At 41.2% G+C, this 21,845-nt stretch overlaps 1 protein-coding gene across 2 annotated transcripts in view; it reads left to right on the forward strand.

Moving 5' to 3' along the window:
• Window positions 1–3,003: 3,003 nt before the first annotated feature.
• The window catches only part of LOC130927672 (gastrula zinc finger protein XlCGF26.1-like), an 80,260-nt gene continuing 61,418 nt past the window's right edge, over window positions 3,004–21,845 (forward strand). Inside the window, exons 1-3 of one of the 2 annotated variants that reach the window (XM_057853621.1) lie at window positions 3,004–3,238; window positions 3,586–3,684; window positions 9,137–10,860. In XM_057853621.1, coding sequence (XP_057709604.1) covers window positions 3,127–3,238; window positions 3,586–3,684; window positions 9,137–10,704 — 1,779 coding nt within the window. In that variant the 5' untranslated portion in view covers window positions 3,004–3,126 and the 3' untranslated portion in view covers window positions 10,705–10,860. Of the gene's footprint in view, window positions 3,239–3,585; window positions 3,685–9,136; window positions 10,861–21,845 lie in introns of those variants that run through there. The other variant, XM_057853622.1, reaches the window with a different exon arrangement.

Raw genomic sequence — 21,845 nt, forward strand, 5'->3', positions numbered from 1 at the left:
TGTACTTACAAAGAATAGGATTCAAGATGACTTAATATGATGTTTTATTAAGTACAATAAAGTCACAACAAAATATCAATAACCGCTAAGTTTGAAAGGCACAGCTAAAGCATTCTTAAATGCAAGACAAAGCAAACGGTTAGCATAGTAAATGACACCTTTCACGTATAACAGTACAAACTACACAACAGGTGGGCTAAGGTTTGTAAGGGCACCGCATACATAAACATACATAAACCTTAATCTTATTCAACAATTTTCAATATTCGCCGTCACATGACAGAACGAAGTTAATAGGTATAGTTCCTGTTAGGATCTTATACTTCTGGCAAAGATTACAAATTACCCGTTCAACATGGATCCTCAAATGTGCTATCTTCCTAGTCTCCTCCACATCTCCACCAGCTAACTGACAGCGACCTTTAGTGAACGCAGGGAGTTTGACCTCTGCACATAACATACCCACAATAACCCACATGTTCTTGAATATCAAAGCCTTTATCAGCCAAGACAATGTCCCCGGGCAAAAGGTTATTAAAAAAAATCACTTTTCGAGGTGATATGTTGTCACTTGTGTGACCACCCCAACCTTTTGACATCAAACAAATTCCCCACTTTTGTGTGATTCCAATTAGGTATTTCATGTTGTAGTCATGCTTGTAACTAGAAAACATTTGTGCAGGGGCCTTAAGATTTGATGGTTTCTCTGTAAAAATTTCAAGACAGTCAATAATCACTGCAACTCTGCGTCCAAAGGACTCAAAAAACCCGTGAGGCATTGTTTTATAGTGTTTCTCTGTCGGGGCAAACAATTGCTCGTCACAAGTTAGCATGTAAAAAGGGCACCATGTCATTGAACACTCAATACACAGTCTTACGGGAAACATGGAATATGTGTGCAATGTATAGTGCAGGCAGGTCCAAACGCAGGCGCATGGATGTCAGAGGAAGCATCTGAAGGGTGCTGAAGGCTCCTCCTGTACATCACCAACGTCTTCCTCCATCCTCAATTGCTCACACCTACTTCGTCTGGAAGAGCGGTCCACGTTGGTGGGTTGAACAGATGTGTGTCCCAGGCGCAGTGTTGTTAATAACGGCTTTACAATATAACGGCGTTACTAACGGCGTTATTTTTTTCAGTAGTGAGTAATCTAATTAATTACTTTTCTCATCTTGGCAACGCCATTACCTTTACTGTTGCGGGAAAGGCGTGCGTTACTATGCGTTACTAAGTTGGTTGAATAAAAAAAGTCAGAGAGACGGACTCACGGAGATGAGAGAGCAGACCAGGAGTGGGGAAGACGGCGTTGCAAACGCGATGCTAGGTGGCTCCAATAATACCTGACTGTAGCCTACAAACTATGCCCACATGATACGGTAGATATCACATATTATAGAACTAGATGCATATGACAGACGTGGCTGCATTGACAACATGTTTTAAGGACTACATGCGTTAGTAAACAGCCGCCATCTTAAAGCAGTAGACCCTTTCAGGAAGGCTCTGTTGTAGAGATCCTTCCTAACGAACCTAATTTTTTTTTTTTTTTTTTAATCTAAAATGGTCCTAAATCAGCAAAATCTTGACTTAAATCTATCTTTAAATGATGAAGCAGTTTTAAAACTTACACATGTTGAAAGTAGACAGAAGGGAACTAATGCAATAGCGGGAGCAATTTTAACAACTTTAACGGTTGATTCACAACTTTAAATGACTTCCACACATAGCAAAGGTTACGATCTAGTTATCGCAATACCCTTGTGTCTACTTAAGTGGAGGGTAAAGAATTGGGCTAGGGCCAATTGTCCCAAAAACCATTTAAACTTCACATTGTGTGACCTTTTTTTTTTTTTTTTTTTGACAAAAAAAACAAAACATGAAAATTATCACTAGTTACTTTGCCAAGTAACTAATTACTCTTAAATTCAGGTAACTGAGTTACTAACGCAATTACTTTTTGGGAGAAGTAATTTGTAACTGTAATTAATTACTTTTTAAAAGTAAAATTAACAACACTGCCCAGGCGTAAGGATGGTGCCCAGTCAGGGTCTGAATCATTCATTTCATATGCTGGTTTTCTTGCACTTACAAAAGTTGTATCAGTCATGCAACAGGCTAACATTAGTTACTAAAAATGGATTTTAAAGCTTTGTAGTTTGTCTAAACTGGTGGGAACTGCCTTCAGATGGCACTGATGCAATACACGAAAACCCACAATGCATTGCGCTAGAAACGTCTCGAGACAAGAACCGATTGCTTTTATTGTCCATAGAGGGCATCAACAATAAATAAATAAACACTATATATGTATGGATAGGTCTGATGCCACTGAACATTTTGAGTGGTCGCAAGCAAAATAATATTCAGAAATGACTTTGATATTACACTTCAAAGCAACGTCCCAAAATGGGATGTTTTTTTTCCTATGTGTCGCAAAAACAAATCAGCACACAAGGGTTAAGAGGAGGACGCCTTGAGCCTAAACGCGTTTGTGTTTAGGTCATGTGCATCAGGTCACGTTGCCATTCCTGAAGTAAGTCATTTATAAGTCCTAAGTTTCGTTGCAGTTGTTAATGCCCGTAGTAGCGAGTGTCACGATCAGGTAATGACAGCAAGCGTTCTTCCAACAAACATGGCGGACCGGAAGTGGCAAATTTTATCATGGGAGGTGTAGTTCTTCGCAGGAGAGCATAACAAACACATACAATGCACATGTACAATTCCATGAACAACTGATAGCGATCGCGACTGATGCTAATATGCTAACGAATTCATGAACGTAAACCTTCCATAAAAGTGTCTGAATATAAAGTGTTTCGACAACGATGAACAGCCCGCCTCTTCCAGAATCGGACCACGCTCGGGATTGGCTGCGCAGACTTTGACTTGCTTGGCGCTAATCTTGTGATTGGCAGTGCGATGTTGACTCGCCTGACACAGCCACTCTCCTGATTGGCTTTTTTTTTTTTTTTTTTAAGACAGATATCAAAGAAATAAAGACATAAAGAAGATAAAAGATAAAGACTCGCCATTATTTCCTTTTTTCTCGACGACGTGTCCGCCATTATGGTCTAAAAAAGTCAAGAGCTAATCTTCGTCTCGGCATTCAGAAATCAAGTGGGAAAATGTCCGCGAGACCGGAGGAACTTTGTGGAGTGAAGGAGGAGCCCCCACGTCACCAACACTCGACTGTGTGCAAACTAATGCACGCTAAGGTTGTTCTTCACAGACTAGAAGGTGGGTTCACTTTCGATGATATGTACTGTATTACTCTACATGACAGATTGCGGTGATGAGAATTCATTATTATTGTTAACAGTAGAGCTATCAAGGGATTCCAATTTTTAATCGCAGTTATAGTGATGAATTCATTATTAATGTTAACAGTAGTGCTATCAAGGGATTCCAATTTTTAATCGCAGTTATAGTGATGTCAAGCTCTTTGAATGACTTTTGTGCTGGACTAGAAGACAACAAAACGCGAATAAACAAAAAATGGCAAGGATGAATTTTCTCCAACGGAAATCAACTTTGGGGACACAAGTTTGCAAATGAAGAAATAAGATTTGTTTGTGGTCTTGCAGATCTATACGTCAGCCAAGCCCATTATCCTGAGTCTGCATGCATCAAGGACCAGGAGGAAGAGTCGCCATCCATTAAGGAAGAGTTCATACACGTTAAAGGTCATCCCAAGCATTGCTTTTTCCTCATTAGTACAGAAATGTTTTTCAGTCTAATATAGTATTTTTCATTCCTTTTACATCGTGGTTTTGCTTACTTAGTAGCCATGCAATGGACTCGTTAGCCAACATCAGGTTGCACCACTGCATCGATTGAAAGATTTCCTTCTATTTAAATGATTTGCTTTGTGAGAAGGAATTACATGATGTATACATATATATATGGCAGAAAACATTCAGGTGACTTGAAGTTCCGCTCTGAGACCTCCAATTTTGCCAAATTTCAAAATTGGCCTATATGCATGTGTGATACATAATTGGAAAGCTTAAAATCTCAATTTTCTGGGGGGAAAAAAAATTGAACAGGAGGGCATTTAAAAAAAAAAAAAAAAAAAAAAAGAACAGCGAAACCCTAACTGGAGGTGAGAGCATGAGAGGGCATAATTAAAGACGCCATGATTTTAACGTGATATTATCACATACTCACCTTGTTTCAATCCAAAAACAACATGTAGCATGTATCACCGAGTGTCAAGACACAGCTGTGAATGGCCACAGCCGGATTTTGGGGGGATTTTATGGGTGAAACATGGTAATATAACAAGTAACGCGATGCAGAAATCGCAGACATCAAAGAGTGGTCGAGATTTTCATATATTCACCGTTTTAAATGTTTTTTTTTTTTTTTTTTTTTAATTTTCTTTGTTTGCATCGATTAGTTATCATCTAAAATATTGGGGAAAATGCAACAGTAACGAAAAAAATACAATGAAATGATAGTTATGAGGTAGATATCCGTGACTTATTTACAGAAGCTAATTTTTTCATTTTCATTTTTTCATTGTAATTTGTTTAAAAGTTTTAAATATGCAAGTGAATAATTTTTTTAATTTGTTTTTTTTAACTAAATATTATACATCAATTTATGATTCTAAGCTAAAAATGATAGACATTTCAAATAATAAATACGATTACTTAACTTCTTTTTATGGCTGGGTTGAAACAAAAGCGGTTGCGCGACGTCTGTAAACGGGGGTTTCCAGGGTAAAACGGACAAATCAAAAATAATTTGGGGGCTTAATGCGCAGTGAATCTGCTATGGCAGCATATACTGTAGATGTATAGTTTTATCAAACACAACAGTTCTTTTGTCTTAAACAGTCTCGATTCTTGGTTTAAAGCAAAAAAGACCGTGCAGTTAGAGTTTCATTTACATAAATAGTGCCAACCATGACGCCAATGCTGTAGCGGCGAATTTCTCCTATTGATTTTTTTCACAACGTTTCAAAATGCATGCATTGTACGAAAAATATAATAATTACCTTGAATCCTCGCACAAATTACTACTGAGACAATCATTCCTGTTTGTATGATGTTCAGCTTTTCTACTTTTTCAACCTAAATCCGGGGTTGGATCACTGAATGTGTTTTGAGAATGACTGCGACCGACTGAAGTGGAGTGTAGGATGGCTCCCTACTTGAAGGCATGGAGCAGTGTCTGGGGAATGTGACCTGTCAATATAATTATGAAGTCTATGATAGATCAAATTGATTTTATGTAAAACACATTCCAGTACTGTACTACTATTAACTAGTTGAATATTAATGGAGAGCGAGAGTGAGACACAGAGCGCATGTGTATGACATGCATCATTATTTACACATTATACACCCCCACCGTCTCTCAACACAGAAAGTCGCCAGAGAAAAAAAACACATCAGGCTGTATTATGAAAATTTTATTTTGAACAGATGTTTACAATGGTGGAAGACTTTACAAAAGTAGGTTAATGGTAGAGCGGAAACTAGTTAGCCGTCTTAACTAGCCACGTTATCTGCCCCGTTAACAAGCTTATGTTATCGTATTTGTTTAACCATCGCAACTGAGCTAAATTCACCAAATTTAAATAATTAATTAATGCCTTTAAATCAGTTTTTTAAAAATAAAATCAACGAAGAACCACTGAGTATAATTTAATTTTATTAAATTAAATTATTTTAAAATTAAATTAATTTTATCAAGATAGTCAAAAGGACGGAAAATTCATCAATTTTACTCATTTGGAGGTCTTAATTATGACCACCTGACCTATATTCCCGCCCAAGACATTTTTCATTAAGAATTTCTGGCATTAAACAACATTTAGTACTCTCATAAGACAACAATAGTTGGGTGTGAATCAGCAGTGTTAGGTTAACGGCGGTAGGTAGATATCACAATTTAGGTGCTACATTTTTCCCTCATTTCGAATCCTGCAGCTCATTGTCCAATGTGGCTTATTTGTCTATTTATTGGGTTAGTAGTAGGTCCGACCCGAAACGACACATTTTTCCCCGATTAGTCAGCAGATTTTTTTAACGGTTAGTCACCTATTCTAACACTTATATATTTATATAGTTATTTTATGAATTTTATTTTTATTTTTTTACTAATCAGTTCAAATTTTTTTGACACTTATTAAGTCACAAAAAACATTTTGGAAAACTTAAATTCTTTATTAAAGTACAAATAAACACAAACACCAGTAATGAATTACAAATAAACAATGAGGTCAAATACTGAAAGCATTATCTAGTGCAAAAGAATGAAAGGATGAACCTTTCCAACATGATTCAAAACACTTCTTGAAAAAATCTACGTATTAAAAACACGTAGCAATAATATCATAGTATACTACTACATGTACATAATACGTTATAATATAAAGTAAGACTAGTGCAGTCATGGACGATAACAGGCCAGAGTTTCCTTCTTTTTTTTTTTTTTAAATCACACAAGGTGGATACGTCATTAAAGAAAAGTTTAGGGCAAGAGACTAGTTTGGTGATAAAAAATAAAGCAATTATTATGTATCTACAAGGACAACGCCCACTTGGTGATGATCATACGTACTCAAAAGAAAAATAGTCCACTATTTTCAATTAATTGTACCTACCTGAACGCCACGAACTGTATGTTAAAAAAGAAAAAAAAAAATTTTTTTAAAGTTGCACGAGAGTTTAAGATGACGTTATGATGACATTAAGTGTCATCTGGCAAATTATGTCACGCACTCTATTTGTGTCCAGCTCAGATCCTTTGAATCCATTCAAAAGTGTGATAATTTGCCGGACGACACAAAATGATATCTGTTTTAAGCACTGATTCATGCTCATGGCAGTGTGATGCCATAATTGTGATGGTCTTATGACACCACTGTCAAATAAAGTGTTACCAAATAACATAACTAGCAATCAATGAAACAACTGGAACAGTAACTGAAGAAAAAATTGACACAGAACATTAATTTTAATTGTCATTTACATCTGTAGCACTGCAATGCATGCAAGGAGACATGTTGGTCAACAACAGTGTTGACAGCAGGTGGCAGCAGAGTTTGGCTGTCTCCCTCAAAGGAACAGTGATGGCCAAATGAATCTTCTTGAAGTAATGAAGCTTCAAGAAGATTGGTTCAAAACTTCATGGTGGTTCATTTGGTCTTATGATGCCGCTGTGAAATAAAGTGTTACCGGTTAATATCTTTTCGTGTAAATACCCTACAATACAGTGAGGAAAGCTGCTGCTTATAATTCAGTGTGGCTTATCTAAAGCCTGAGTTATACTTCCGCGTCAGACCTACGCCGTCAAGGAAGAATCGAGTTACGACCCTACGCCGTAGCCTGACGCGCACCTCTCGATTTTTGTAACCTTCGCGTCGCGTAGACGCGTATGACGTAGCGAAAACGGACTGTGATTGGTCCGCTCAGACTGTTGTTTCCGGTTTACCGCGAAAACACCGCCATTGTACAATAGAATCAAACATTGTTTTCTACACGCAAAAATGGACCAAGCCGACGGGAGTATCATCGAAGAGCAAGTCACGTCAAGAAATTATTATTGTGATTGCCAAATGGCAAGATCGGCGATCGAAAAAATAAATAAATGGAAGAACCACCGAGACGTGGGTGGTCGGAATCGAGTGGCCACACGAAGCGGTGACCCAGTCGGCCAAAAACTGCCAACTTTTTGTCGTATTTTTGGTTGGTGCACTTCATCATTTACTGTGTACATATGTTTGCTGTGAGTCTGTGACTTATTTACGTGTCACACTTCAAGTATATAAAGAATAAAGCACAGATTTGGTGTCAAAAAAGTTGTTTTGATCTTTAATTTTCAATAGCAGACAGTTCACACACACGATACATCATCACTGATTGAGAGTGCCTCGGTGCTTTTTATGATAACCTTAAAATCAAGCCTCCCAACGCAGTTTGGGAAGTTCCCTGGACGCCAGAAATCTGCTATGGCTTCCCACTGGCTGGTTGTAGGACACGGCAAACAAATCGGGCTGGAGGGAGTTGCAGACCTTGAACGCAGTGCTCGACGCCAGTTTGAAGCTAGCCGCCACAGCTAGCTCCCTCCACCCGACTCTCTGTGCGGCATCAAAAGTCGGCCAAACCGCCTCGAAACAGTCTTCTGCGTCGCCTGCCCCTCAACATTTGTATGTTCAATATTTATTCAATGTGGATGAGCAGAATATTTACTTTCAAGAGTTCCATATTGCATTGTTTATTTTTCTCCGACTAGCGGAAGTAAACAAGCATGCCCCAAAACCGTACAAACATAACGCCACATCCCTCTAGTGGCTTGGCGGTGAAATACAGAGCAACGCGTTCCCTCACCGCAGAACTATCGAATGTCGAATGACGCCGTAGTCGCTACGCCGTCACCGCAACGCGGGAGTATAACTCAGGCTTAAGATCAAATGCCATTTTTGTGTCAAATTTGTTGTATTGTAATTTGTTCTAGTCAGGTGCGCCTTATAGTCCGAAAATTACGGTAATTGGGTGATGAGTCTTATCATTTAGAAATATTTTATAAAAATAACAAGTACACCGACATACACAGACATAGTGCAGTGACAATAGAAAACACTATCAAATGCTTATGTCCAACCAATAATTATTTGACAAACCCGTTAGTGACTTTACAGCTGATTCTTTGCTTCCAACTAACAGGTTAGCGCAGTGCACAATAATGCAGTCAACCAGTTTTGATGTTTCGGCGCATGCGCCATTAGAGGATCGATTAGTTTTCCCCAAGACCGACAAGACATCATTTCAACACTTTTGATTCGTAGCCGTAAACTGAATTACTCCACAGACAAGATTCCTAGTCGTCGAAAAGAGAGTTGTATTCAAGCACCCACAAAAAAAATCAGACATCAGAATTTGGTGGTTACCGATACAAATGCACAAAAGTAAAAAAAAAAAAATGTATATGCGTCTCTATATGAAACAATGTCTTTTGCGCCTCAAAATTAAACCGCATATTTTTTTCCTACTGTTTTTTTGATAAATACTTTTTAAAACCACACCACGCACTGAATCCACGAAACCGCAAGGGATCACTGTACTTGTTTTAGACGCAGTGGTGGTCCCAAAAATATATCAATGGTTTTCTTGTGTCTTGCAGGTTTCAGAAAATATCTTCGTGTTAAGCGGCAGCAGGCAGCATGTTCTGGCGTAAAAGAGGATGTTGAGCTCGCCCAAATCAAAGAGGAGGAGGAGCCAGAGCCCGGTCAACAGAAGCAACTTCCAATCAAAAAGGAGGAAGAAGAGCTGTCATACGTTAAAGAGGAGGAAGAGGAGGAGCATATCACCAGGTCAAATGGTGAGCCCTTGAAGAGTGAAGATGGTCAGAGTGAGGTCGGCAGAGGAGCGGAGTCTCTAGGCGGCAGCAGCTCAACAGAAGGATTGCAAGCAGACAATTTCATTGCTCCATCAGACAGACATGGCACCACATCAAACTCATCTTACAATGATGATGGTCATAAGAAATCTCACAGTGACAACAAACTCTGCAAATGCTCTCAGTGTGGGAAAACCTTTCCTACCAAGCAAACATGTCATGCCAATATGAGGATCGACACTGGTGAAAAACCTTTTTCCTGTTCAGTTTGTGGTAAAAGATTCAGTCACATGAGCACTTTAAAACAACACACAAGAACCCACACTGGTGAAAAACCTTTTCCCTGCTCAGTTTGTGATCAAAGTTTCACTCACAAGGAAAGCTTGAAAATACACTCAAGCACCCACACTGGCTCAAAACATTTTTTCTGCTCAGTTTGTGAAAAAAGTTTTGTTCAGAAGGGAGACTTAACAAAACACACAAAAACCCACACTGGCGAAAAACGTTTTTCCTGCTCAGTTTGTGGTCAAGGATTCTCTCAAAAGCAACCCTTAAAAAGGCATACAAGAATCCACACTGGCGAAAAACCTTTTTCCTGCTCAGTTTGTGATAAAAAATTCAGCCGCAAGAGCACCTTAAAACAACACACAAGAACCCACACTGGCGAAAAACCTTTTTCCTGCTCAGTTTGTGGTCAAGGATTCTCTCAAAAGAAACCCTTAAAAAGGCACACAAGAATCCACACTGGCGAAAAACCTTTTTCCTGCTCAGTTTGTGATAAAAAATTCAGCCGCAAGAGCACCTTAAAACAACACACAAGAACCCACATTGGCGACAAACCTTTTTCCTGCTCAGTTTGTGGTCAAGGATTCTCTCAAAAGCAATCCTTAAAAAGGCACACTCGAACACACACTGGTGAAAAACCTTTTTCCTGCTCAGTTTGTGATAAAAAATTCAGCCACAAGAGCACCTTAAAACAACACACAAGAACCCACACTGGCGAAAAACCTTTTTTCTGCTCAGTTTGTGGTCAAGGATTCTCTCAAAAGCAACCCTTAAAAAGGCACACTAGAACACACACTGGTGAAAAACCTTTTTCCTGCTCAGTTTGTGGCCAAGCGTTCGCTGATAAAGAATCTTTAAAACACCACACTAGAACCCACACTGGCGAAAACCATTTTTTCTGCTCAGTTTGTGGTCAAAGATTCGTTTGGAAGCAAAACTTACAAAGACACCAAAGAACCCACACTGGTGAAAAACCTTTTTCTTGCTCAGTTTGTGGTCAAGGATTCGCTCGGAAGGATCGGATAAAGCGACATGTGTGTGTTGGTGTGAGAAGCAGTGGCCGATGACTGTTTTGCCTGTCATCCATGCTGGCTTCATCCGATTTTGCACGCAGGTTAGGTTAAGAGTTACATTTGTATCCGTGGTATTTTTGTGATAGCGTTTTTGTTTGGATTTGCCAATTTTTTTTTTACCTTTTCCCTTGGTTCTCTCGCCGACTTGGTTCGTGCCTCTTTTTTTTTTGTATTTCTCCTCACGTGTTCTGGCGTGCTCCCTTGTTTTTTTTTTTTGTTTGTTTTTTTTTTTAAAAATAAATTCTACACAAACTTCCTTCTCTGTGTTGGATCAATATTATACGGTTCGCCGTTTCTGTTAGGGCTCCTTGATTCCAGGCTGGAATCCCTGTCCCCATGGGGCCCGGCCGGGCTCAGCCCGAAAAGGCAACGTGGGTTGCCCTTCCCATGGGCTCACCACCTGTGGGAGGGGCCAAAGGGGTCGGGTGCGTAGGGAGTTGGGCGGCAGCCAAAGGCGGGGGCCTTGGCTATCCGACCCCCAGCTGCAGAAGCTAACTCTTGGGACATGGAATGTCACCTCTCTGGCAGGGAAGGAGCCTGAGCTGGTGTGTGAGGCAGAGAAGTTCCGACTAGATATAGTCGGACTCTCCTCCAAACACAGCTTGGGTTCTGGTACCAATCCTCTCGAGAGGGGTTGGACTCTCTTCCACTCTGGAGTTGCCCATGGTGAGAGGCGCCGGGCAGGTGTGGGCATGCTTATTGCCCCCCGGCTTGGCGCCTGTACGTTGGGGTTTACCCCGGTAGACGAGAGGGTAGCCTCCCTCCGCCTTCGAGTGGGGGGACGGGTTCTAACTGTTGTTTGCGCTTATGCACCGAACAGCAGTTCAGAATACCCACCCTTTTTGGAGTCCTTGGAGGGTGTGCTAGAGAGCGTTACCTCTTGGGACTCCCTCGTTCTCCTGGGGGACTTCAACACTCACGTGGGCAATGACAGTGAGACCTGGAGGGGCGTGATTGGGAGGAACGGCCCCCCCGATCAGAACCCGAGTGGTGTTCTGTTATTGGACTTCTGTGCTCGTCACGGTTTGTCTATATACTCTACCCACCGACGTCACAAAACCACGTGCTCGCTGTATGGTTCCGCCCACTTGTCCGTCATTTTGTCTCTGTATTAGCATTGGTTTCAATTGATCAAGGAATTTAAAATGCATTTCATGGAAGACCCGGTGCTTTCTGATGCCGTAAACTCACTGGATGTGTTGCATAAAAGGCGTTATGTGGAAAAGCTTCGTTCTATACAGTCGCCAGATCCATATTTGATGCCTAAATCGATGATTTTTGACCGGCTGCCTTCGCCGTCTCTGCCTGACCCTGATATTTACAACTATCTTGTCCACACAAAATCAGCCTATTCTCACGAAAGTTTGAAAAACTTTAAGAGCTTGGAGGCTTATAAATGCTACGTTGCTGGTTGGGTGAAACAGGTTCTCGTACACGAAAATTCGGCAGGAATCTTGTGCTCGGAAGGTGAGTTACGAAATTTTCAATTCAAAATCTTTTGTTCTTGCTAACATCCACTGTCAAGTCTAATGTATTTCATGTCATTTGTCAATGGAGCTAGGGCGTTTAATGTTTATATGGATTAGCGATAGCACTCTCACTACATACATACGTGTATGTTGTCGGCGATTAGCCTAGCAATGATCTTAATTGTGGTTGTCAGCCCAAAACCCTCTAAATATATATTAAATGCATCTTACCAGATATAAAATGACTACTACATAATCTGTGGTAATCGTTTGGAGCCCAGTTTTCTCGTCGAATTGCAGCAGCCCATCTCGCTCTCTCCTCTCCGTGTCTCTCGGAATCCGGTAGAACTTGAAGTCTCTCCTTCTATCTTCTCTGTTGTTGCAACCGACCGCCACACACGCCTTCACCGTTTTGATTATTAATGTTAACGAGCAGAAAAACGCCGTAAATAGGAGGAATGTACGTAGCCGTAACAGGTCAACACGATGTGTTGACGGACAAGTGGGCGGCACCAGTCAGGAGAGGGGAGTTGTGACGTCACGTGGGTAGGGTCTATAACGAACACCATGTTCAAACATAGGGGTGTCCATATGTGCACTTGGCACCAAGACACCCTAGGCCGCAGTTCAATGATCGACTTCGTAATCGTGTCATCGGACTTGCGGCCGTATGTTTTGGACACTCGGGTGAAGAGAGGGGCGGAGCTGTCAACTGATCACCACCTGGTGGTGTGTTGCCTCCGATGGCGGGGGAAGATGCTGGCCAGACCTGGCAGGCCCAAATGTATTGTGAGGGTCTGCTGGGAACCTCTGGCAGAATCCCCTGTCAGAAAGAGTTTCAACACCCACCTCCGGCAGAACCTCTCCCTTGTCCCGGGGGAGGTGGGGGACATTGAGTCCGAATGGGCCATGTTCCGCACCTCCATTGTTGAGGCGGCCGATCAGAGCTGTGGCCGTAAGGTGGTTGGTGCCTGTCGTGGCGGCAATCCCTGAACCCGCTGGTGGACACCAGCGGTACGGGATGCTGTCAAGCTGAAGAAGGAGGCCTATCAGGCCTTTTTGGCCTGTGGGACTCCGGAGGCAGCTGACAGGTACCGGCTGGCCAAGCGGACTGCGGCTTCGGCGGTTGCCGAGGCAAAAACCTGGACATGGGAGGAGTTCGGCGAGGCCATGGAAAACGACTTCCGGACGGCTTCGAGGAAATTTTGGTCCACCATCCGGCGCCTGAGGAGAGGAAAGCAGTCCACCATTAACACTATGTATAGTGAAGATGGTGTGCTGCTGACCTCGACTCGGGACGTTGTGAGCCGGTGGGGAGAATACTTTGAGGCCCTCCTCAATTCCACCGACACGCCTTCCTTTGAGGAAGCAGAGTCTGGGGACTCCGAGGTGGGCTCTTCGATCTCTGGGGTTGAAGTCACTGAGGCGGTTGGAAAGCTCCTCTGTGGCAAGAGGGTAGATGAGATCCGCCCGGAGTTCCTAAAGTCTCTGGATGTTGTAGGGGTGTCGTGGCTGACACGTCTCTACAACATCGCGTGGACATCGGGGGACAGTGCCTCTGGATTGGCAGACCGGGGTGGTGGTCCCCCTTTTTAAGAAGGGGGACCGGAGGGTGTGTTCCAATTATAGAGGGATCACACTCCTCAGCCTCCCCGGTAAAGTCTATTCAGGGGTGCTGGAGAGGAGGGTCCGTCGGGAAGTCGAATTTCGGATTCAGGAGGAGCAGTGTGGTTTTCGTCCCGGCCGTGGAACAGTGGACCAGCTCTACACCCTTGGCAGGGTCCTCGAGGGTGCATGGGATTTCGCCCAATCAGTCTACATGTGTTTTGTGGATCTGGAGAAGGCGTCCGACCGTGTGCCTCGGGGGAGTCCTGTGGGGGGTGCTCCGGGAGTACGGGATACCGAGCCCCTTAGTAAGGGCTGTTCGGTCCCTGTACGACCGGTGTTAGAGTTTGGTCCACATTGCCGGCAGCAGTGTTGTTAATCTTACTGAAAAAAAGTAATTAATTATAGTTACAAATTACTTCTCCCAAAAAGTAATTGTGTTAGTAACTCAATTACCTGAATGTAAGAGTAATTAGTTACTTGGCAAAGTAATTGGTGATAATTACTTTTTTTTTTTCCTCAAAAAAAAAAAAAAAAAAAAAAAAACATTGGCCACACTATGTGAAGTTTTTTGTGGAGGTTTTTGGTACAATTGGCCCGAGCCCAATTCTTTACCCTAATTTACCCTTTACCCTGAATCAACTGTTAAAAGTTGTTAAAATTGCTCCCATTATTGCATTAGTTCCCTTCTCTCTACTTTCGACATATGAAAGTTTTAAAACTGTTTCATCATTTAAAGATAGATTCAAGTCAAGATTTTGCCGATTTAGAAGTATTTTAGATAAAAAGTTATTTAGGTTCGCTAGGAAGGTTCTCTACAACAGAGCCGTCCTAAAAAGCCTACTGCTTTAAGATGGCGGCTGTATACTAACGCATTTAGTGCCATGTCTGTCATTTTGCATCTAGTTATCACTTGTACTGTATATAGATATATCTACCATGTCTAACATATCTACCATATCATGCGGGCGTAGTTTGTCGGCTATCGGCTACAACATGTATTATTGGAGCTACCTAGCATCGCGTTTGCTCGGCGTCACAACTTTCTTGCCTCCTCCCCGCGCCTGCTCTGCTCTGTTGTCTCGGTGAGTCCATCTCCCTCAGACTTTTCGACCAATATAGTAACGCATGCCTTTCCGTCCTCAGTAACGGTAACGGCGTTGCCAAGATGAGAAAAGTAATTAATTAGATTACCCACTACTGAAAAAAATAACGCCGTTAGTAACACCGTTATATTGTAACGCCGTTATTAACAACACTGGCCGGCAGTAAGTCGAATTCGTTCCTAGTGAGGGTTGGACTCCGCCAAGGCTGCCCTTTGTCACTGATTTTGTTCATAATTTTTATGGACAGAATTTCTAGGCGCAGCCGAAGCGTTGAGGGGGTCCGGTTTGGTGACCTCAGCATTGAATCTCTGCTTTTTGCAGATGATTTAGTGCTGTTGGCTTCATCAAGCCGTGACCTCCAACTCTCACTGGAGCGGTTTGCAGCTGAGTGTGAAGCGGTTGGGATGAAGGTCAGCACCTCCAAATCCGAGACCATGGTCCTCAGTCGGAAAAGGGTGGAGTGCCCTCTCCGGGTCGGGGATGAGATCCTGCCCCAAGTGGAGGAGTTCAAGTATCTTGGGGTCTTGTTCACGAGTGACGGTAGGAGGGAGCAAGAGATCGACAGGCAAATCGGTGCAGCGTCTGTAGTAATGCGGACTCTGCACCGGTCCGTAGAGGTGAAGAAGGAGCTGAGCCGAAAGGCAAAGCTCTCGATTTACCAGTCGATCTACGTTCCTACCCTCACCTATGGTCACGAGCTTTGGGTCGTGACCGAAAGAACAAGATCCCGGATACAAGCGGCTGAAATTAGTTACCTCCGCAGGGTGTCCGGGCTCTCCCTTAGAGATAGGGTGAGAAGCTCCGTCATCCGGGAGGGACTCGGCGTCGAGCTGCTACTCCTCCGCGTAGAGAGGAGCCAGCTGAGGTGGCTCAGGCATCTGGTTCCGATGCCTCCCGGACGCCTCCCTGGAGAGGTGTTCCGGGCATGTCCCACCGGCGGGAGGCCCCGGGGACGACCCAGGACACGCTGGAGAGACTATGTCTCTCGGCTGGCCTGGGAACGCCTTGGGATCCCGCCGGAGGAGCTGGTTGAAGTGGCTGGGGAGAGGGAAGTCTGGGCTTCCCTGTTAAAGCTGCTGCCCCGCGACCCGACCCCGGAACAAGCGGAAGATAATGGATGGATGGATGGATCTCCCTTTCAAACTACACTTTTCACATTTAATATTTGAAACAACAGACCCCAAATTCCAAAAATTCAGAATCATTCATAAATGTTGTCATTAAGTAAATATGGAAAATTAAAATGTTTTGTTGAATATGCAAAAATAATAATTAAAAAAAAAATCAAAAATACTGTTTTTTGTGGGAAGAGATTAATGTACATATAATTTTTTTAAATTACTGTTACTACTCGTGATTGACAGAGAAATGTCACAACAGGGTATGAGGGCCAAATGAAGGAAAAAAAGGACAGACAGTAAAGTTATATTCTTACGACAAGAATTTTTTTTCTCTCAGAGTATTTGTAGTTTTGGTATATCATTTTTGTTAAAAAATAGATAAATAAAATCCACAGAATGATTTGTGTATTTAACTTTGTTGATTAAATATGTTATCATTTCATTTCCAAAATTCTGGAAAAAATTGTTGCATCAAAACTACCTAATTACCAATAACATTGATGAGCAGTTTCCTGTTGAGCTATTGTATTCCCATCTTTCTTGTAAAGCGTCTTGCGTGTCTTGAAAGCGCTCTAGAAATATAATGTATTATTATTAATAACTGGTTTGTATTCAGTCCACTACATATAAATGTACATTTCGTATTTTATCCTGATATTCAGAGGTGGGTAGAGTAGACAAATTTTATTTCCAGTAAGAGAAGCGTTAGTCCTAAATGATATTACTTAAGTAAAAGTAGTCATCCAAAAATGTACTCAAGTACAAGTAAAAAAAGTATTTGTTAATGTTATGGTGTGCTGGGAATCGGACCCCAAAGCAGACAAGGGAGAATTCCGTTATTATTTAGAAGGTTTATTTTCAGGGGCGCGTCGAGGGTCAATGTAGCACACGTGCACGTCGTGTGATCACTGGCAGGCGTAGACGTGATATCAGGCAACGGTACAGGTCAGGTAGCAGGCACGGGGAATCCTGGGACAGAACAAAGGTCAGATTAGCCGGGTGTATATATGTAGAGAATACCTGAGTGCTGGACGAGACTGACGGGGATGCCGAAAGAGTTGGTCTGTCGACGAGCGGCAACAACGATCAGGCTCTTGTAGGCGGCTGATGTTAATGGCTCGCACCTGTCGCCGCTTCCCCCCATCTGGTCTCCAGCCTGTGATCAAGGAGCCCTACCAGTTAAAAAGAATACTCGAGTAATGAGTAACTGCTTGAATGTCAGATATTTTTAAAATAATGGTATTCATTCATCGATTTATTTGGTATAAGGTCAATATTTTTTTTTTGTCTCAGCACAACTTCATTTACATGAACTGTTGTTATTATACTGTAGCATAGCCTAATACATGACCATATTAGTCCGAAAAGATGATACAAAAAGCATCGAATTCAGATTATAACAACACCGTGAAATATAACCCGTCCAAAGATACCTACGATATGAGCCCTCCGGGTGCCAGGATAGAAAAAATAAAAGATCATAGCTAATCTGTACTCACAGTTTACTAATCTGTGGGTACAGTTTAGTAATCTTTGGGTACAGTTTAGAAATCTGTACCCACAGTTTACTAATCTGTACCCACAGATATATAAACTGTACCCACAGATTACTAAAATGTACCCACAGATTAGCAATCTGTACCCACAGTTTACTAATTTGTACCCACAGATTACTAAACTGTGCCCACAGTTTACTAATCCGTACCCACAGATTAGCAATGACCCGGAAACTGTAGTCACCAATGTTTGGCGGGGACTCCAAACGCCGAGGGACCGACTGAGCAAGCATCTGCACTATTTCCCCTCGGCGAACAAAGGGGTTTTAAAAGGTAACTATTGCACGTTTTCTTTGGTTGCTGTCTTTCAGGTGTCATCAATCAATATGGCATGTTGTGTTTGCACATTTTCTGTGCTGCTGTCGTGTCCGTGCGTGCTTAATTCAAGTAGTGTTCATTTGTCAGTTAGCTATTTTTAGTAGCCGCATTAGCAGCGACCGGATAAAAGTAGCCTTAAGTGTTGCTATTCACCATCCGTGCTTTTAAAGATTGTTTTAAATATTCTCTTGCTGCAGTCACACTATCAACACCATCGTGGCAGCTGTTTAAATTTTTTTTTTTTTTTAATGTATTTATTCCTTTTATCTCGGACTTGGTTTAATTTTATGTCGTCTTCCTATCAAGTCATCCCTGAACAGGTGAGGTGACGGACAAATACGTCTGTCAAACACCATAAGTCATCCTGCGAAAAGTTCTTTATTACAATATCGCGTTGTTTATTTATGCCGTCCTTTTTTCGTTTTTTTGTTGTTGTTGTTGTTTTTTTTTAACCAAATGAAAGTGAATCCAGTCAAGGAGAACGGGGTTGATTATCACATGGATTGGTTGTTGTACAATATTAGTATCATCAGAATTGCGCCACTGTACAATATCACAGCACTCTGAGGTAAAAGGAAATGTAATTATTTTTTTAAGGGTCATTGTAAAATCTTAAGGCCCTAACTATTATTTTTATGGACTTTTTCCACAATAGGTTTGTAGTTATGACAGCATTACCATTCAAAAGTATGAGGACAAATCAATAGTTTTGATTCAACATTCTCCATCTAGTCAGTTGCTTGCAAGCTGTTAGTTTAGCACAAGTGTGGGTTGGTTGTAATATTTTGGACAGGGATGGTTGTCACCACATTAACAGTTAAAATGATTCAAAGGATTTTTGTCTCTGTAAAAGGCGCCATGAAATTGTTTTCCAGCAGTTCTCAGTTTTGTACAACATATATATAAAAAATAACTTTAGAAAATACTTTACGAAATTCAAACAACAGTGTGCAGTTTTGTGTAGTGGAGTCTTCAGGCAGTGAGCACACAAACTCGGCATATTTGGAGAGCCCAGACCTGATGTCCACCATCACTGTGCTTCTGCCAGTGAATGGCTGTTGGTCAATGTGCTCATGTTCATTTCTGTACTCAATTTAATTTTGTGTTGGATTGGTGGTGCACAGCCCAGCTAACTATGGACAGTAGGTTAATTAAAATAAACATAATATACTGTATTTCGTTCAGAAAAATAGTCATCGTCAATGACAATCCCATTTAAATAAGTTACAACCAACCCTACAAAGTCCCTCGTATTTCAAGGTGGTTAACACTGGCAGTGGCCGGCAGCAATTAGCCCGTATCATGCATGTATCATCACCGAAATGTCTCATCTGGCTTTTTAATCACAGTCACTGCTACAGTATCACGAAATAATAAAATAGACAAACAAATATTTTGATGATCGATAAATCGCTGATTATCTTTGTCATTAGTCGACTAATCGGCTTGTATATATATGACGTTTACTGTACTTTTTATATTATAGAAATCATGGAAAATCTATAGTATTTTCTTTTTTTAATGCTTTTTTTTTTAATTAAAAGGTAATTATAAATTAAAACATTTTAAAATAGAAAATATGAGTAAAATGTCTGCATTATTTCTTTTTTTTTGTTGAGTTTATCAAACAAAAAACAAACAAACAAAAATATATTTATCTATATTTATATATATATATGATATGATAAAACCAACCAAACTAAAAAAAGATAATTGCCAAAGTACTGTAGTTGTCGACTAATTCGATAATTGATTAGTTGTCGGTTATTCGTGACAGCCGCTCATACCTGTTAAGTTTCACGATTTGGTCGGGAGACTCCCGATTTTGGCCCCAATGCTCACGCCTCACGATTAGAAAGCCAAATCTCCCGATTTTCCAAAAATGTCAATTTTTTTTTTTTTTTTACGTTTTTGTTTGTCACCGTTTTGTAACGATACCATTCGGCCCGATTCGGAAAGTGACCAACAACGAATAGCCTGGCCGTCTCCGACTTCCCTGCCCTCCCTCCCCTTCAGAGCTGGCAAAGCCCAACCAAACATCTGACAGGGAGGGAAGAGGCGAAGCACCACCGACTTCCCATGATGCTGGCACTAATAAACCGGCTTTTAGACTGGTTCAAGTCTTTATTTTGGAAGGAAAAGATGGAGCTGACCCTGGTCGGCCTCCAGTATTCGGGAAAAACGACGTTCGTCAACGTAATTGCCGTAAGTCTTACCTGCCAGCGATAGCTAACTAGCCTAATGCTAATAGCATTAGAGCTAATGATGGGAGAACGATGAGGAAGAAGTCGCTGCTTTACTCTGTGTTTTCGTGGATCAAACATCATGGAATATTAAACCACTGCGGTCATACCCCCACAATATATGAATTTAAGTGAGAAAGCATATCGTTACTTACTTGAAGTTTAATCATTTAGATTCGCTATTATGCTAAAGCTAAAGTGTATACTATACACTTTATTACATTATATCATTATTACTGTGCTGAAACAAAAAATATAAAGTTTACATTCTAGGTTACAATTCAATTAAAAAACTGCCATGACAAAGATACTTTTAAAAACAAATATGATTAATTTTCTAAATAATGTAATTAATGTTTTTAATCTTGGTGATTTAGTCTGACGAAACCCTAATTGGAGTGATGTTTGATGAGATGAAGAGGCTGGTGAGGAAGCTGATGTCCAAATTTGTGCAAATGGATGTGATCAGGAAAGCTGAGGATATCCTAGATGTTGATTACAGGAACAAGGAGAACTGGCATGACACAGGCAACATAGCAGTATCACATGATGCCAGACAATACATGGAGCAAGTTGAAGACTATCTCTGATGCCACCAAAAAGAGGTTCTTTGACAGTGTAGTTAATTTTTACACAAGTGTTGTGACCAAAATGAACTTGAAAAAAAATGGTTGCATTTTGTCTTAGTGATTGTCGCGCGCGCGCGTCATCGGGGTTGGCAAACAGAAATCTTCCTATTTGCAATTTCTACAACTTAACAGGTATGACAGCCCTATTAAAAAACAACAACTCTTCTATAACCCGTATGATATGATTTGACTGGTGTTTTGTCAGTTATCTGTAAACGAGCCCTTATTTAGCAGGTGCCTTATTCCTAATCTCATCGCAGGGTTTGTCAAAGTTTTTCATGTGATGGACCCTTTAAATAGAAAACTTTAAAACTGAGCCCCCTGCCCATTTCAATTTATCTTTAATAACATTCAAGGTTTTATGTGAAATTTGTCCTATAATTGGCATTATCTTTTAAAGTGGTCTCACAAAGTCATATATTTCACCTGTTGAAACTTATAGCAACCCTGACTGACGTCTGGCTAGCACCTCACCAGTTATTTATTGCACAAGACGCAGGCCCTTATATTTATCAGATTAATATTAAATACAGCATGTACTTGTCTTTCTATAAATATGCTGAATATTACTTTTTCTACTATTAATATGATAACATCATTTTCCTGTAAAGTAATCAGAATTGTAAAGATACTGTATTTCTATTTCCCTCCTACAGAATTGGCTGTTGTCTGACAGCATTAAAACATCACGGATCAACTAAGGCTCATACAGCTTTACTTTCAATTGGGCCTCAACTACAAGCACATTCTCCATGTGCTGAGCTCCAAGCACCGCATTACTCTCAGTTTGAGGTCCTTAAAACGAATTCTGAAGAAGAATGGATTGTTACGCCGATTCAATTATGATCACTCAGAGACAAATGTGAACTTTATTAGAGAGCAGCTCCATGGTTCTGGGGCTTTGCATGGCTACAGGTGGATGTACACAAAATGCAAAGAGAAGGGGCTGTACGTACGCAAGGAAGATGTACGCCTGCTCGTTTCCACGATTGACCCAGAAGGCACCAAAATTAGAAGAAGAAGGAGACTGCACAGACGAGCATACTTTGCCAAGGGGCCAAATTTCTTATTGCATGTTGATTCCTATG

This window comes from Corythoichthys intestinalis, chromosome 13 (genome assembly GCF_030265065.1).
Source record: "Corythoichthys intestinalis isolate RoL2023-P3 chromosome 13, ASM3026506v1, whole genome shotgun sequence".
NCBI classification, from domain to species: Eukaryota; Metazoa; Chordata; class Actinopteri; order Syngnathiformes; family Syngnathidae; genus Corythoichthys; species Corythoichthys intestinalis.